Here is a 16,248-nt window from a genome sequence, read left to right on the forward strand (position 1 = left end):
CTTACTCAGATTATTCCCTTGATTAAGGAAATTTTAAGGAGATCCTCATTATTATTATTCCTTATTCACCTTAATTGGCCAAATAAGGAAGCAGACCTCCTTAATCAAGGCAATAAGGGAGCTAACCAAGAGTTGACTTTTCCTGATGTTGTTGTACCTTTAGTCTCGGAACCAGCCGTTCTGACCTTCGACCCTTTTTGGGAATTGAGGTGGAAGGGTTGTCAGAACGTGAGGTCACGCCCGTGTGACATACCCCCCCCCCTCTATACAATTTTCACCAGACGTTCTCGGGAGCGACCCAACATCTTTAACGCCCAATTTGGTAACCGCCAGGTTGCTCACGTGAACGTCTGGTTACGAGACTACTTATTGTACCTTCTAGGCTAGCCTGAACTGTCTGCTCTCTTTCCGGAAGAGAAAGTGTCAAGTAGTTCGTCCGAATCGGACACAGATACCCCATCCTCTCGAGGGAAAATATTTGGACTCTGACTAAACATGTATATCCGCTGCAGCTCAGGGGGTTCCCTAACAAACGTACCGTGAGTAGTGGTTTCTTGTGTTTGAAGCATGAGGATTGCCTGTGACAAACTTCATGGCTACTCAACGTCTCGCGCTCGCTGATGTGACTCTAGTCCCAAGCAGAGATTCCTATGTGCGCAAGGCAGTTAGGTTCCACACGTCTGTCATGGAAGCTCGCTGTCAGCCCTATTTTGATCAGCTCGCCCCTGATTCTCTGCGTATATTCCATGGCGAATCCGAGTCGACGTCTTGAATATCTCTTCTCAGAATCTGCTGCTCTTGTCGACAATGTTCTCCGGGTTGAAGAGCTACCCGACGTTCGACGCCGAGCAATACCCAACCTATGACGACTTAGAAATACCCTCACAGTATCCAGCCAATTCTGAGCCTCTTTCGCGGAGAAATGGCTTACCGTACTTATTTCTATGCCTGTCAAACATTATACGAGTGTCCAGGAGGCGGTGTGCCTCTATGACTATCGTCATCCTCGTCGGTGTGCTCACTGTTGTGGCACTCACGGACGGTTTGATGGGACCATCCTTCTCGTCGAGTAGCGTGCGACTTCACATCGAGGAGCGTATCCAGGAGCAGAAGAGGATGCGCCCAATCCAGGTGCCACTACCAATTTCTGCTTTGCCAGTAGCCGAAGTGCCAGAAGCTGTCGAACACTCTCATCCCCCGCCTCCTTCTCCTCCCTCGCCGCCGCCGCCGCCGAAGGTCATGCTGCCAGAATATATGAATATAGACAATTACCTGAATGGTCCGCCTACAATTCACTTCCGTGGTATGTAAAGTGTATTTTCTGTGTCGGACGCTGAACCCGAATATTGCATGCAGATAATTTGAAGAAGAACAAGGAGTATCTCACCTCCTTCATGGGTGCAGGATTCAGTGCGTCTCCGTGAATCTCTTTCTGATTTTAAAAAAAAACATGTTCCCTTTGCAGCTAATGATGTGATGACAATTGTGCGCACTTCTTTTGTGTACCGCGCATCAGACATGTTCTGACTGTGCGTCTACCCAGGGTAACATCATTTACCTTGCTATGATCACATCTCGCGTCCCAATCCTTCCTCCTCTCACCTCCCACATAGAGGGCGGTGCTCCGCCACTGCCGTTCTCCGACATCTTCGACCTCGGCTACCTCATGCGTGCCACACAGACGCCGATACTCGAGTGGCATCAAGTTAAGGAGCTCGACAATTACACGGTGTTCGGTGAGACCGACGAAATTGGGTGTTGGAATCTTTGGGAGGTCGTCAGCGCTTCAACTGAACCTCGCGGGAGTCGCACAACGACGGTGTTGAATCTAGGTTAGCAACAGTCTGGTTGGTCTCCTCATGCGCACGAATATTTCTTACTTTGTTTCTGCAGATATATCATACACACGGGCACCGTCGTGGATGAAGATGAGCGACCAGGATTGGAACTCATACGCCTCATTCTGGGATCTCGCGAAGCTGGCGTTCCCGCAGACCCGCAGCGGGACCCTCTCTAATCCAGGGGCACATCCGACACGCCCGTCTGAGCGAAATAATGTTGTACTTCCTCCAGATGAGCAGCTCCTATGCTACGACTATCTGTACTATGCTTGCGCATCTGAGGTGAGAATGATAAGATATATGACTGCGCGGTGCGGCTGAACCCAGCGTATCCTGCTTCTAAGGCATCCGAGTATGACTGGGATTTTAGCCCTGCATGGAGATTCGTCGCCAAGCACTTCCGGTGGACGTCCCGCATGGAGAACCTTGCTCATGAATACGTCCGCCGCGCAATGAGCTTACCGGAGGCCGTACCGATCCCGCCCGTAAGCCCATATCGCTCTCGCATCTTATTTGTCTGACCATTTGCGCAGTACATCTCGCTGCACGCACGACACGGCGATTTCGGTGGGATGTGCGGCGGCAGCGCCCTGGAGGATTGCTACACGCCGCTCTCCGCGTTCGCACGGCGTGTGGACGAGGTGCAGGAGGAGCTGCGCGCGAAGCACGGCATCGATGTCACGCATGTCATCATGACGAGCGACGAGAAAGCCGAGGAGTGGTGGAGCGAGGTCGCTGAGCGCGGATGGTACAGAGTGGACCATGGCCGCGAAAATACCATGGCGCGCCTTGGGACCTGGTAAGTTCCCAGCCTTCGCCTTAATAGGACGAAGGAATTGAACTAAGATTCATGTAACCAGGTATCCGGTCATAGTGGACGCTGTGATCCAATCACAGGGCATCGGCTTCGTGGGCACGGAGTTCTCGACGTTCTCGAGTTTTGGAAGACGGCGCGTAGAGGACTGGAACAATGGCGTTACCAGGACTGTGAAGTGGGGATGGATAGGTGCCGATGAGTCTCACTAGGGTCTTCGGTCGTGATTTGCTCTATACGGGGTCACCTTCGATGTTCCCTTTCTTCTAATATATTCACTTCACTTTTTCGGTCTGCGCGAGCAATCACCGGGGGATATTATTGCTCATGATGCATCATATCCTTCATTAGTCGGATTGAACTTCCATCATATTCATGTGAAAGGATGTACGGTCTCGTCATACACAACTCCACTACAAGTCACCACACGTAGAGCCATACAAACTTGACTTGTCACCACCGGCTTTTGAGTAGGTGGGAAGGCTGATCTTGGGTATGCGGACTACTGCGGGCGCCATACACACTGTCAATGGTGTCGGCTCTATATGATTCACCCGCCGATCGATCAAGCGACAGACCATCCAGCAGCTGGTTCCCGTCTAAAGCACAATCGTGGTATTACTGACGACAGATGTGCCGTGCTGACGGATGGTCAGACACAGCCGGGCGTTTAAGATACATACAAGTATGAGAGGGTGCAACATTGTGGTCTACAACCTGGGAGTGTTAGTACAACGTTATAGAGTCATCCCACCGGTGGGTACAAATTCAGCATTGGAGAAGGGTATTATACACTGCGATAATATGTTAGTTCGCGTGGTCGGAGGAAAGGACGCCACCACGTACTCGTCATCTGCAAGCAGAAAGAAACAGGTCAGGACAGCTATCAGAAGTGGGCAGCGGAGAGAGGGCATGCGACATACCGTGGTACAAGAATTGTGTCTGCAAGCATGATAGAGCGATGTCAGTAGCGCTAAAGATAATGCTGTGAGAAACTGACCTTCTTCGGATTCTCTGGAGCATGCGAGACGTAGCGATCGTTATCTGGAGGCCTAGAAGAATAAATATCAATAACCACAATAACACGTTCAGAAAATGCGTGTAGCATACCGCTCCTTCTTCTAGACATATGAGGTGCGCTTAAATCACGACCATATAATCAAATAAAGGACGCGCACTCACCTTGCACGATGCAAGCATGCTCTGCAGCGTCACACACACCGCGATAACGCTCAGTACAGGCGACCACTCATTGCCTAGGATGGATGCACATATCTGGGTGAAGCGGCTCAGTACTCCGCGGGTCGGTCCTGCTAACCACTTACATGGCCATTTGAATATACATGCTGTGACCGCCCAATCAGTACAATGAGTGAGAGACCGCATATCTGAGAGACTCACCGGATGCACTGGTGCTTGAAATTTCTCATCTACCACGAACTGCACGGCGGGGGACGATATGGGATAAGAGCTATCGAAGCGGAACTTCAGGGCGAACACCTCGCCCTGGGACCAACAGCAGTCAGAGCATATTCTTGGTTGTTGGAATCATAACTCACCTCATATTGCGTCTCTCCCAACACTTCTATGGACAGAAACCACGTCTGGAAATCATCCGCGCTGAGTAACTTGATACCTGTGCTCCGAGATTAGCATCGGACCACAGTGGGGTCAGATGGTTTGTTGCACACCGACTGGAGTCCCCTGCGTCTGGATATCCTTGAGCTCCTTCTGCAATCTTCTGGTTGACACTGCCATAGTAGATGTCCGTCGTAGACTGAGACAAAGTAGCGTAGTCCCACAGCCACCGCGGAATGCGCAGGTCGCCTCCGCCACAAGCCAAACAGATGCAAAGCGCCCGCCCGGTGTATAAATTCGGGCAGTAGTCCGAGTCCTGTTCTGCTTCAATGTCATTGTCATCTCCGCTTTAGAGTCACTTGCCTCCCGTCGTCCTCAGGATAACCAGGGGATATGCAGGCGCTCGCGGGGAAGAAGACGAATTCTTGCTTTTTCTAACTGTTGGTTCGTGCTTTCTCCTCGACCATCGCAAGATCTCGCAAGGAACATCCCCAAGTTTTTCTCGTGTTGACGGCGTGTATGGAGCGTAGAAGATCAACTTGTTGTATTTTACGTGGTATACGTTTTTTTCCATTAGACGAGATCTACGCTGCTGCCACCTCTTCAGCCTGACTCTTCTTTATACGCGTCTCTTTGTCCTTCGTGATTTCATCCAATATCTCTTTCGCACCGGTGTTAATCAGTATCCGCGCGAGCTTTACGCCCACGTTTTCCGCTTCCTCGACGGTTACCACTTGCTCCTCGACAGTATGCTCGACATGTCGATCTCCAAGCAGTGAGGTGACACATCCTGTCAGCACTAAGACACCACCTGCACGCCCTTCGGTTTCCTGCAGCTCCGTCGATACACCCACCGGGACGCTGCACCCGCCCTCAAGCACGCGCAGACATGCGCGCTCGGCGCGACATGCCCACTCAGTCTGCCAGTGCGTCACCGCGGCGCACAGTGCGCGTGCTTCCGCATCATCCGAACGAATCTCTATCGCAAGAGCACCCTGCGAGACAGCGTGCAGGAGTGTGGGTGGTGCCAAGTCGGCGGTGACGCGGTTGCCCCACCCAAGACGCACCATGCCGGCCTTCGCGAGAATGAGCGCAGCGTAAGGCCCGTCAGGATCGTCGAGCTTCTTCATGCGGGTATTTCTGAACGAGACGTAAATCAAGCGATAGACTCATGCGGAGTGTACATACAGGTTACCGCGCTGCAGAGGGGGTCTGTTAGGGATGCAAACGAAATCGCGAGGGATGACCATCGGGACGTACCACGTCTCGGAAGACAAACTTTGGAAAACGCCGCTTAAGCTGGGCGACTCTCCGCACGCTGCTCGTGCCAATCACGCTGCCGTCCGGGAGCTCCTCCAGGCTATTGTATGGCGTGTCCTTGCGTACGACCAAGCAATCCACGGGATCTTCGCGTTTCAGCACGCCGGCGATCTCGCACCCCTCGGGCAGGACGGTGGGCACGTCCTTGAAGCTATGCACGAGCATGTCCACTGCGCGCTCCCGCAGCGCGACCTCGAGCTCCTCTGTCCACAGTGCCTTTCCGCCGATAAGGTAGAGTGCTTGCGATTGATTGTGGTCCCCGCCGGTCGACATGAAGGATGTCGCGAAGGTGGTGGACGGGTGTGCTGCGGCGAGCGCATCGCGTACGATGTTTGTCTGTATCTGGGCGAGTTGCGAGGCGCGTGAGGCGAGCGTGAAAGTGCGAGGGCCCCCGCTGGCCGCTTCGGAGGATGCAGAAGTCATTTTTGATACTCGCCGGTTTGAGCACCGCGTGTTGATTTCCGAATAGCCAAGTGCAGTAGTCGTGACGCTTTCTATGAAGATCAAAAGTACCAGAGAAAGCGAGTGCATACAGCCTGAGATATCAAAAATCGAGCACGTGACCTAAATGAATGCTTACGCCGCGCCGTGGGGCGGCTTTGCTCGGAGCACATCTTTCTCATCGTCCACCATGTCCGCAGTGTCCTTTGCATCATCGTCTTTGCGTGCGTTGAAGAGGGTTCCAAAACTCCGGGTCCATGCAAGAGCCACTTCGGCTCTTCATTCGTCGTCGCGAAGTCTTTCTGCAAGTGTACTTCGCACAGCGAGCTTTTACCATGGCTCAACACTTGCTACCGCGTCGACCACTCGCAGCGGGAGAACACCAAGCAAGGAGCGCCCATTACATCGTGTGTGACCTTCTGTATCCACCGCTATCGAAGCTGATATCTTGCAGACCGATCTATGTTTATTCAGACAGAGACCACACCTAATGAAGACTCGCTCAAATTTATTCCCGGCGTACCAGTAATGGAGGACGGCAGCGCAGAGTTCCTCGACACGCGCACGGCGCTCAAGTCTCCGCTCGCTATCCGGATAATGGGCGTTGAGGGCGTGACAGCCGTGTTCTACGGTCCCGACTTTGTGACCGTTTCGAAAGATTCTGAGACGTCGTGGTCCGTCATGAAACCGGAGATCTATTCGATCCTCATGGAGTTCTTCTCGTCGGGCCAGCCGCTTTTCCGCTCCGAGGAAGACCGCGAGGCCGCGGGCCCACAGGACACACTTATCCTGGACACGGATTCTGAGACAGTCGCGATGATAAAGGAGCTGCTGGACACGCGTGTACGCCCCGCGATCATGGAGGACGGCGGGGACATCGAGTACAGGGGGTTCACCGATGACTGCCTCGTGCAGGTGAAGCTGAAGGGCAGTTGTCGCGGATGCGACTCAAGCACGGTGACGCTTAAGAGCGGTATCGAGCGCATGCTCATGCATTATATACCCGAAGTGAAGGGCGTGGAGCAGGTGTGTGTCGCCGTTTAGTTCACGTTGGTCTGTATGCTTACTTCTCGGCGCAGGTGCTCGACCAGGAGGAGACTATTGCGTTGGACGAGTTCCAGAAGTTGGAACAGCGTTTGTCACACGAGCACAAGCCAAGAGATTCGAGGTGAGAGCTATCCTGAGTTGTTGTTTCGTCGTCGTTCATCTATTTTCCAGCATGGCGCAGTACATGTCTGTTTAGTTCGCACACTACTCGTAGAATAAATATCACATGCTCTAATAGATCGTTACATTGTATTTTTATTGCATTTTACCACCCCGAAGTACTTCACTGCAGATGCTCGTCTTGCACGTGCTAGTAACGCGATCGTTCTTGCTTTGCGGCAGCTTGCACCAAACCTCTGTCAGTGTTACTCTGTATATTAACTGGCGTTGACTTCATTGCTGGACGCCTAACGGCGACAAAGGAAAGTGCAATCCACCCTTTTCCGAGAAGCGAGATCATATTATAAAGGACCGGCGGTAGCAAGGTGTCTCCCCTTGTCCCCTTAGAATATGGAAGAGCATTTGTGGCCAATATTTCCACCACTTTTACTGGTGCTCTCCCTCTGGCTAGTATGGCGAATATCCAAACAGACAGTGCAGCAACCCTCTCTTCGCTCTGTGGCAATTGTGGTTCTGGGAGATATTGGCCGCAGTCCCAGGATGATGTACCACGCCGAGAGCTTTGCAACGATGGGCTTTGAGACATTCCTTGTTGGTTACTCTGGTATGTCTCTACCTCCCTAGCCTATACTTCGGACATGCAATGAATATCCCGGGAGCTGGAAAGAATGACAGGACTTGAGCTTTATGCGCTATTTATTGCATGTCCGGAGTGGTGCGTTTCATGATCGCGAAAGCAGCGTCTTACTTTCTACAATTGTCATCGTTTGAAGGCTCGAAGCCCATTCCCTCTCTCCTGTCCATACCCCACGTAAATTTCCTTTACCTCTCCGCTCCGCCCGCCTATCTCGCCTTGCTTCCCTTCTGGCTCTCCGCGCCACGCAAGGTCATCCACCAGGTCGTCAGCATCCTGCACGCACTGCTCGTCAGTATACCAAATCCTCCCGAGTTCATCGTCGTCCAGGTGCGTTAAGGGCACCCACACTGCAGCCGGACACTGAGCGGCCGCTGACAGAATCCTCCTAGCATCCCGACACTTGCGCTCGTGTGGTTCGTCGCGAAGATCCGCGGGAGCAAGGTCATCATCGACTGGCATAATCTGGGTTATAGCATTCTTGCATTGAAGCTTGGCGAGCGTCATGTATTCGTGAAGATCGCTAAATGGTGCGTCGTGCTGCCTGATATCTTGGTGTATCACACGATGCTACGATATTCCCAGGTTCGAGCGGTATTTTGGACGCTCAGCATACGCGCACTTATTTGTTACGCATGCAATGCGCGAGTTTCTCGTCAAAGAATGGGACCTAAAGTACGTTATCATTCATTTAGGTCATCTCGCCACTTAATTTCTTTAGAGGACACAAAGCAGTCCTGCATGACCGCCCTCCTGCTCACTTCCATCGCGCTTCTCCAGCAGAGATCCACGAGCTCTTCCTGCGCCTGGCACCAGCACTCTCCACGCCCTCCCTGACATCTTTCCTGCCACCATTTTCTCCGCCGTACTCTACGCCTTTCACTGCAACCCCTACTTCGTCTACACTTACTTCTATACCGCAGTCCCCTACGCCCGACCTTTCAGAGCTTTCGGATACCGACTTCGCGCTGGGAGGAGCCGCAGCGCCGACACTGCGCGCGGATCGTCCCGCCCTACTTGTGTCCAGCACGTCCTGGACGCCGGACGAAGACTTCAGGATGCTCCTCGCCGCGCTGGAGATGTACGAGCGGCGCGCACGCGCCCGCTCTCACGAGCAGGCGCGGGAGAGGCGCCTCCCAAAGGTGCTCATGGTGGTCACGGGGAAAGGCCCGCTGCGCGCCAAATATATGCGCCGGATCGAGAAAATGCAGAGGGGCGACGCGGCACAGGAGCCGTGGCGGTTCGTGCGGTGCATAAGCATGTGGCTTGAGGCGGAGGATTATCCGCGTTTGCTCGGTATGCATATTCGACACATCGGTGTTCGCGCTCTGACGATTGGGTCTTTGATTAGGATCGGCGGATCTGGGCATCTCGCTGCACTCGAGCTCCTCCGCGCTCGACCTGCCGATGAAAATTGTCGATATGTTCGGGTGTGAGCTGCCGGTCTGTGCGCTTGGCTTCGCGTGGTAAGTGTGATAATTACAGATCTCCATCACCCAATCTGACCCAAGCGATTAACGCACGAAGCCTAGACGAGCTCGTGAAAGACGGGGTAAATGGGCTCATCTTCAACGACGCTGCCCAACTGGCCGACCAGCTCGAGGTATGTCGCGTTTGTGTCTTATATGTTGCACGTCATCTCACGTTCTAATGTAGACCCTTCTCACGTCATATCCATCCTCGCATGCTCTCGCTACCCTGCGGGCGTCCCTCGAGCAAACTCCCGCGGCAGGTACACCCTCAGATGGGCAGCGCAGAGCATCAGGCGCTGAACACTGGGAGTGGGGTACGTGGTCGCAGAACTGGAACAGCGTTGTGAGGCCGCTGGTGTTGAGTGATGTGGGGGGAGGCGATGAGATATAAGATATCACTATGTATCTCGGACATGCGAAAGGTTGTGCTGGCACTGTCTTTCTTTGAATATTGATCCTCGTATCTACCTCTGACTGCCGTGGGATGAACCCATAGTGGATCGGTCCCTCCTCCGTATTAGCCTTTGTCCGATCTAGCAGGAAGATTCGCAGCAATGACACCTGCAACATGTGAGCAGTAAGTTCAATCTAGTAATATTGGTATATTAAATGGCTGCTCGTTCGCACTGTACTGAGAGCAGGTCTGCCAACAAAGAAATCGAACAGTGTGCATGCTCTAATTTTCATTCGCGAAGTGGGTCGCATTCGAGTTCTGTGACATTTTCGTGGAAGTCCTGCACTTGTAAATTGGTAAGCCTAGACGAGTGTGCGACCGAGATCGAAGTGAACGAAGCTCCAGGTGCAACACAGCACCATAGCATGTCATGATTGGTCCGTCGTGTCTAGGTCCGTTCAAAGAACCTTATAGATCAAGAATATACTGATATGGCCTCGCGTATGCAGAGCCCAGTGTAAAATAGCGCGTGGGAAAGTTTTCACCAAGGTGCAGCGCAAGCCAATGCTTGAAGTTGTGCAACCTCATAGGAAGGCTTGCGCCTGCAGCTTCCAGATGCGGGCATACTCCCCATCACGTTTCAACAGCTCGTCGTGCGTGGCAGCTTCCACCACGACCGAGTCGTCCATATATCTGCGCCAAAAATTTTAACAAGTAACGTCGACTCCATAGTGAGAGCACCCACAAGATCAGATCTGCATGCCGCGTGAGGCTCCCGAAGCGATGTGAGGAGAATAGCATAGTTTTGTTCCCCCGCAGTTCGCGCAACCGCACGAATAGATCTATACCCACGCTTAGATGATCAAAACCTCAAAAAAAGATATAAACATTACCATGTTCCGCTGCGGGATCCAACGAGGCACTTGGTTCGTCAAACAACAACAGGCCCACAGTCGAGTCGTCCGGAACTACCGAACGCATAAACGTTCGCGACCTTGCACAACGAGTGAGATATCATTCCACAGCCTACCGTTAAATTCACTCACACAGCCAGCCGTTGCATCTGCCCACCACTCAAAGTCGTATTCGCCGTAGCAGACATGTTCCCTGCGCTACGCACTGCATTGAAGTCGATACTGCGGCCGAATAGCGTATGCGTGCCCTCGGGAATCCCCGCATAGTAGTCGCGCACCGGACGCTCGAGGTACGTCTCGAACCCGTCGGGTAAACGCTCGATGAAGTCTTCCGCGCCGCCGAGCTTCGCAGCCAGCCGAATGTGGTCTTTGTCCCCGGCATGCGCAGGATTTCCCAGGCCGATGTTCTCCCCGATCTACTCCAACGAGGGTAAGATGGGCGGAAAAGCATAAAGAAGCGCCGCGAAGGACACTCACTGTGAGCGGAAAATGGGTGTAGTCTTGGAAGAGTACGGACATAGCCTGTCGAAGGTCGTCAAGCTTGAGCGTGCGGATATCCTTATCGTCCAGGAGGATCTCCCCCTCTTGGGTATCGTACATACGTGCGATAAGCTTCAGAATTGTGCTCTTCCCTGAACCATTTACGCCAACAATTACCTTGAAGAGACAGGATGCATAGAGATGTGTGGCGGAGAAGAACCATTAACAAGGGGTTTTCACTTACACAGAGCTGTCCCGGCAAGACCTTGAATGACACATTGCGGATTGCAAAGTCATCCGCACCTGGGTATTGGAACGAAACGTTCCTGAGAAAAAGTAATGTACATGTTCCTCGTCAAAATGCTGAAACAGTGTAGGCTAATGCAATGACGAGCATACCTGAACTCCAGCGAGATGCCCGCCTTCAGCTTCTGTGTGTCTTCTGGGAATGGCACATTGCCGTCCGGGATGCGATTCGGTATATCAACTACGTCGTATAATTTACGTACGGTAGCCAGCTGATCCGCGATGGAACCGAACTGCTCAAAAAAACGGTACACAGTCCATGAGAAACTTGCCGTAGTCTGCTGGATGAGATTGAGCGAGGCGAGCGAAACAGGTAAGTAGGCAGGCCGTTGCACTGCGCGTAGTGTGAACACAATCTGAAGTAACAGCTTTAGTCAAAAGCAAGATATCATTCAGAACATATACGGAACCTACTTGGGGCAACTCACGCAGAGGATCTTGAATCAGCGACGAGAAGGTGAGCTTGTCGCGCGACCGGCGATTACGCTGCAACTCCCAATAGTCACCAGCGTCGTCTCCTACCCGCGCAACAGCTGCCTGAAACTCTGGATGCAACTGCGTGAGCGGACATGAATCAGTTGTCTCCAATATCAAGTCCTACCTGATAGGGTATGTTGGGCAAGATTCCCTGCTACAAACTCCTGGCGATGTTCCATGTCATTGACGACATGTTTTAGACCTTGGATTCGGATATAGTCCTTGTTTTTCGTTGTTGCAGCCCACACTATAAAACCAGTCAGATGAAGTTTACCAAATATGTTGCACCTATACCTCTTGCGAAGCCATATGCCTTCTGCACGTGCAACCAGCCAAATACTGATTGTGAAAAGCTAAGAATCGCAAGCAGCGGCCCATCCGGCTGGTCTCTTAGAACGCTCGCAAGTACAGAAACCTGCGAGATGATCTGTATCGCGGTGGATATTGCACCAGATACCATGGTGAACGTATCCCACGCTATGCTACGACCAGACGAGGCTGAAGCCTCTTCTAATTGGCGCTGGACGGCAGTGTCAGAGAATGTGGGAAAATCGAGTCGGGCCCGGGCGCGAAACAAATGTACAGAGTAATGTTGCTTGAGGCGGGCGTTCAAGGGGTAGGAAAGGCGACTCTTAGTGTAGGTCAGAAGACGAGTTGCCAAAGCACAACATATTCGGCCGAAAGATATGTGTAGGAGCAGATCCTTGTCAACTGTTCGTGTGTCAATCGCTACTTGTACCTGAATGTAGAGTTGTCTAGTGCAGTGAGACTGATAAACATCAAGATACTCACAATATTGAGTAATCGTGACGAATACCTGGAATGGCATTAACACACGATCAAAATCAAACAACAACGTAAGTCACCATAGTGTTGTTGCAGGGATCAGAGAGCTCAAGAACTCTACGATGACGTAGAAAAAGAGGAGTTGCCAGCAATTGCGGATGCTAGAGATGTCCTTCATCATTTTCCAAACATATGGGAGGCTCTGGCTCATCTCTAGATATTGTCCTAGCGTCGATGAACCAGGAATATGCCATGAGAACTCCGTCTGTTTCTCTTCGTAAAGATCCCACACGCCGATTTGGGTGTGTTTAACACGTTTGGCATCTTCGGGATCGAATGTTCCCTGGCGAGTGCTGCGACCTCGCCGGGGCTTCCTCATATGCTCTAAAGTCCAGTAGTAAACGCAGATGATCTGGTGTTGTTCCCTCGATACCTCCTTCTAGTATCCTGGTGAAAAGTCATCGAAGTCAAGTCTGTCAACAGGCTATGCTTGAAATTGAACACAAGTTGCGTACCGGGCTCCTCCGAGAGACGATTACTCGACAAGCTGTACAATGGAGCGCTCCCTTTCAGCGACGCTCGATAATCGCTACTAGGTTGTGGTACTATAGCTCAGGAATCAGGATCAAAAGCAAATCAAGCAGAGGAATCGCTATACACGTGACCGAGAGGTGCGCTATACCAGCTCACTTGCCTAATGTGGATGTGCAGTGAGGCATTATCGCATCCGTGTCTGGCTTTCACCCTTCCACAGCGATAGTCACAACTCCCAGCCCTCCAAATTCTTATGATCTGGATTGACACTGAATTCTCGCCTTTGGAAAGCTCAGCGTGGTACTTATTTTGCTGACACAAGTCCACCGTGAAGACTCGACCCTTGGTAAGTACCACAGAATTTCGCTGATGAGAATTATATGGAGAAGGCGGGTAGGGTGTTCGTATCATGCCAGGCCGATGAAGCCGCGCGAGCCTTTAATGCCGTGACTTCCAGCGTGGCATCATGCACTTCTCCCTAATCTTATGGAGGTAGAAGTTTCAGATCTCGCAAATGTCTTGCGCGCCGGCCCCCTCCACGGCTATTAGGCTAGAATCTTATCGATAATTCAAAGCCTTACGTTGATGAGTTGTACACGCGCGTGAAGACGGTGCGTCAGGTGTGAGATTCTCAATGGGATGTGATAGAACCCAGAGGATAAGATTCCATCGGGAGGTATGTCGCTAGTTATTATGCACTTTTAATGCGACACTGATCAACTACAAGGATTATCAGACGCCTTGCAAATGGCCCTTCAGAAGTGGTGTGGCCGTGCAGGCGGTCTCAGTCAAGTGACGGCGTTAGCGTGACAAAATGCCGTGTCACTGATTGTGACAGTGCTGTATCTATATTTGCCGCGACGGCGACAAGCATAAAAGGTTCTGCGCCATTAACATCCAATAATCGTCTCCTTCTCTCTGATCTTCAGGTGTGTCGCTGGTGATCATGAATAATGGTTGGTATACCACTGCGTGTCAACTTGAATGAACCGACTTACAGAGCCTTCAGGTATTTGTCAATAATCAGAAATACGCGTGGTATGCATGTCCTTCTGACCCTTGCATCGTCCACACACGGAATTCACATCGCTGTTCCTCTTTAGCGAGTCCTGCATCAAAGGACACCGTTCGTCTTCATGTAATCACACCGACCGCCCCCTGTTTGAGATCAAGAAGAAGGGACGCCCAGTTTCGCAATGCGAGAAGTGCCGGGAGCTCCGGAAGACGAAGCGCGCGCACAACAAATGCGCCTGCGATTCTGCGTCGTGCTCAGCTTCAGGCTCTTCGACTGCCGATGCCAACCCTGCCGCTCAACAAGCCCCGTTGAAACGTGCGCATCTGTTATCCTTCACCGTCAGACATTGTGGAGTTGTTGACGTTGGATGATTAGCCATTGGTAGATTCAGACCTATTGCACCTGCATTGCCGAACGGTCTCAAGGACATGTATACCGGTTTGGACGAAGTCTCCTTTAAGTCGTCCGCGAAACAGGCCGCAATCAATTTCATCATGTACCAACCTAAGTCTAGCTCGCACGGTTCGTAGCGTTTCTGTTGAGCATCGTATATTGTTTCACAAATTTTGTGCACTTCAGGGAACACTTTTGACTGTCACTGTGATGGTGATGATTGTCGTTGTCGGCCTCTACAAGCCCGCAGTTCGGTCCTTCATCCATCCTCCCTCTGCGCTCCTCAGGAGAAGAGCCCTATAGCACCACGTAATGGATTGTGGGCACTCGCACAGGCGGCCGCTTTTTGCTGCAGTCAGCCGTCTGCCGAAGGTTCTGCTACTCACTCAGAATCTACATCGGCCGAGGCTCATCCACAGGAAAGCGGGAAGCATGCAAGGGGTGCCCTCTCCAGTCGGACCCCATCTCCAACTCTTATACCCGAGCCTAAACGGCCGAAGCATTGCGCCAACATTACTGACTCCTCATCAATCGGCACAGTGATGCGTTCCAACATCCAAGATCCCCCTCTCTCTCCAAGTCACAGTTCACCCTCGTTCACGCCAGCTTCTCGCATGCCTGCTCCAACCTTCCCTCCGATTCCGTCCTTGAGCTTCGCCACGAATGTAGTGAGCGCCGGCTGCTGCTGCACGAACCAGTGTGCGTGTCCAGGGTGCATCGAGCATCGCGGACCAGAGCACGCGGCCAAGGATTTTAACGATTGCAAGGACGGATGCGGGACCTGCGTGGATTACACGGGCGGCGTGGAGCTTCCTTTGCAGGATCCACCTGGTCGCAGCGGCAGCGGCACGCATGCATCTCCGAGCTCAGTTGACAGGTTCTTTGCACATGCTGCGGTGATTCCAATTGCAAGGGCCGCTACCACGCTGGGTTCAGATAAGGGCAAGCAGCGCGAGTTACCGTTACGTCGCTCTGGTGCTGGTGAAGACTGTGAAGACTGTGACCACTCTGAGGACGAGTGTGTTGAGAGTGCGGGATGTTGGTCGGCTACTGCAGAGCAGCAGCCAACTAGACGCGTGGGCGGTGATGCACACTCGGCATCCTCCCCGAACTAGGCGTCCATTCTTGCTTTTCAGGACATAAGTTTTCTCCGGGCCTGTCTTCGGCGAATTAATGGGACCAATGTCCCTTGTAAAACGTATCACTACATCGAATACATGCTATCTATGATTCTGGAATGTACAATTCTCTGCTTGCACTCACGCGCATGGGACCACATCTCATGCTGCTCCTGTCAGGCTACGGGGTCCTCGAATTTTTGCGAGCACGGTGTCGACGGCTCTAATATCGCCCCCCTCTTGTGGTAGACACTCTGTCCAGACTTCGTGCCTCAGGATATCCGTGCCCGTCCCTTTTTATGTATACGTACATGTCACAGACCCGCCGCCGTTAAGTACACCGCGCCTAGTCTCCCGAAGGCAAGCCAACAGTGACTTTGCCGAGGTGGGGAGGACGGTCACAATATGTAAGGTCTGCTTTCGAACGCGCCCCTCGAACCGTAGTCTGAGTTTAATATAGATTTATTTAACAAATCTAATCGACGTTGCGCCTGGGCCAACTCGCGTGGTCTCTCGGACTACGTCGTACCTGCTCCCGCCGGGAGTAGCGAATCCTGCCTTCCG

At 52.3% G+C, this 16,248-nt stretch overlaps 7 protein-coding genes across 7 annotated transcripts; 4 read left to right on the forward strand and 3 right to left on the reverse strand.

Annotated features, from left to right (window-relative positions):
- Positions 1-990: 990 nt before the first annotated feature.
- Positions 991-2,867, forward strand: SCP_0115360 (hypothetical protein; the record flags this gene model as incomplete). The annotated part of the gene is made up of 8 exons (XM_027753759.1): positions 991-1,303; positions 1,357-1,410; positions 1,466-1,485; positions 1,544-1,832; positions 1,894-2,123; positions 2,186-2,326; positions 2,375-2,640; positions 2,702-2,867. 8 exons carry the CDS (start codon positions 991-993, stop codon positions 2,865-2,867), a joined length of 1,479 nt encoding a protein of 492 aa, XP_027609560.1.
- Positions 2,868-3,442: 575 nt separating this feature from the next.
- On the reverse strand, positions 3,443-4,413 carry SCP_0115370 (Ubiquitin-conjugating enzyme E2 2; the record flags this gene model as incomplete). Its single annotated transcript, XM_027753760.1, has 10 exons — positions 3,443-3,449; positions 3,502-3,508; positions 3,579-3,597; positions 3,656-3,707; positions 3,766-3,776; positions 3,838-3,930; positions 3,981-4,001; positions 4,057-4,161; positions 4,215-4,291; positions 4,347-4,413. The coding sequence occupies 10 exons, from the start codon at positions 4,411-4,413 to the stop codon at positions 3,443-3,445; spliced, it is 459 nt and encodes a 152-aa protein (XP_027609561.1).
- Positions 4,414-4,817: 404 nt separating this feature from the next.
- SCP_0115380 (Porphobilinogen deaminase) lies at positions 4,818-5,976 on the reverse strand (the record flags this gene model as incomplete). Its single annotated transcript, XM_027753761.1, has 3 exons — positions 4,818-5,373; positions 5,422-5,432; positions 5,494-5,976. 3 exons carry the CDS (start codon positions 5,974-5,976, stop codon positions 4,818-4,820), a joined length of 1,050 nt encoding a protein of 349 aa, XP_027609562.1.
- Positions 5,977-6,184: 208 nt separating this feature from the next.
- SCP_0115390 (NifU-like protein) lies at positions 6,185-7,237 on the forward strand (the record flags this gene model as incomplete). Its single annotated transcript, XM_027753762.1, has 4 exons — positions 6,185-6,401; positions 6,449-7,020; positions 7,074-7,162; positions 7,213-7,237. The coding sequence occupies 4 exons, from the start codon at positions 6,185-6,187 to the stop codon at positions 7,235-7,237; spliced, it is 903 nt and encodes a 300-aa protein (XP_027609563.1).
- Positions 7,238-7,731: 494 nt separating this feature from the next.
- SCP_0115400 (Chitobiosyldiphosphodolichol beta-mannosyltransferase) lies at positions 7,732-9,658 on the forward strand (the record flags this gene model as incomplete). The annotated part of the gene is made up of 8 exons (XM_027753763.1): positions 7,732-7,765; positions 7,935-8,125; positions 8,177-8,325; positions 8,381-8,470; positions 8,517-9,091; positions 9,147-9,261; positions 9,323-9,398; positions 9,452-9,658. 8 exons carry the CDS (start codon positions 7,732-7,734, stop codon positions 9,656-9,658), a joined length of 1,437 nt encoding a protein of 478 aa, XP_027609564.1.
- Positions 9,659-10,245: 587 nt separating this feature from the next.
- Positions 10,246-13,003, reverse strand: SCP_0115410 (hypothetical protein; the record flags this gene model as incomplete). Its single annotated transcript, XM_027753764.1, has 12 exons — positions 10,246-10,354; positions 10,407-10,503; positions 10,555-10,655; positions 10,708-10,991; positions 11,053-11,232; positions 11,300-11,381; positions 11,455-11,717; positions 11,776-11,906; positions 11,963-12,085; positions 12,133-12,577; positions 12,631-12,655; positions 12,705-13,003. The coding sequence occupies 12 exons, from the start codon at positions 13,001-13,003 to the stop codon at positions 10,246-10,248; spliced, it is 2,139 nt and encodes a 712-aa protein (XP_027609565.1).
- A 1,108-nt stretch (positions 13,004-14,111) lies between these two features.
- Positions 14,112-15,681, forward strand: SCP_0115420 (hypothetical protein; the record flags this gene model as incomplete). Its single annotated transcript, XM_027753765.1, has 5 exons — positions 14,112-14,114; positions 14,168-14,196; positions 14,262-14,488; positions 14,549-14,695; positions 14,753-15,681. 5 exons carry the CDS (start codon positions 14,112-14,114, stop codon positions 15,679-15,681), a joined length of 1,335 nt encoding a protein of 444 aa, XP_027609566.1.
- Between the last annotated feature and the right edge of the window lie 567 nt (positions 15,682-16,248).

This window comes from Sparassis crispa (assembly GCF_003851025.1).
Source record: "Sparassis crispa DNA, contig_000000F, whole genome shotgun sequence".
In the NCBI taxonomy this organism is placed as follows: domain Eukaryota; kingdom Fungi; phylum Basidiomycota; class Agaricomycetes; order Polyporales; family Sparassidaceae; genus Sparassis; species Sparassis crispa.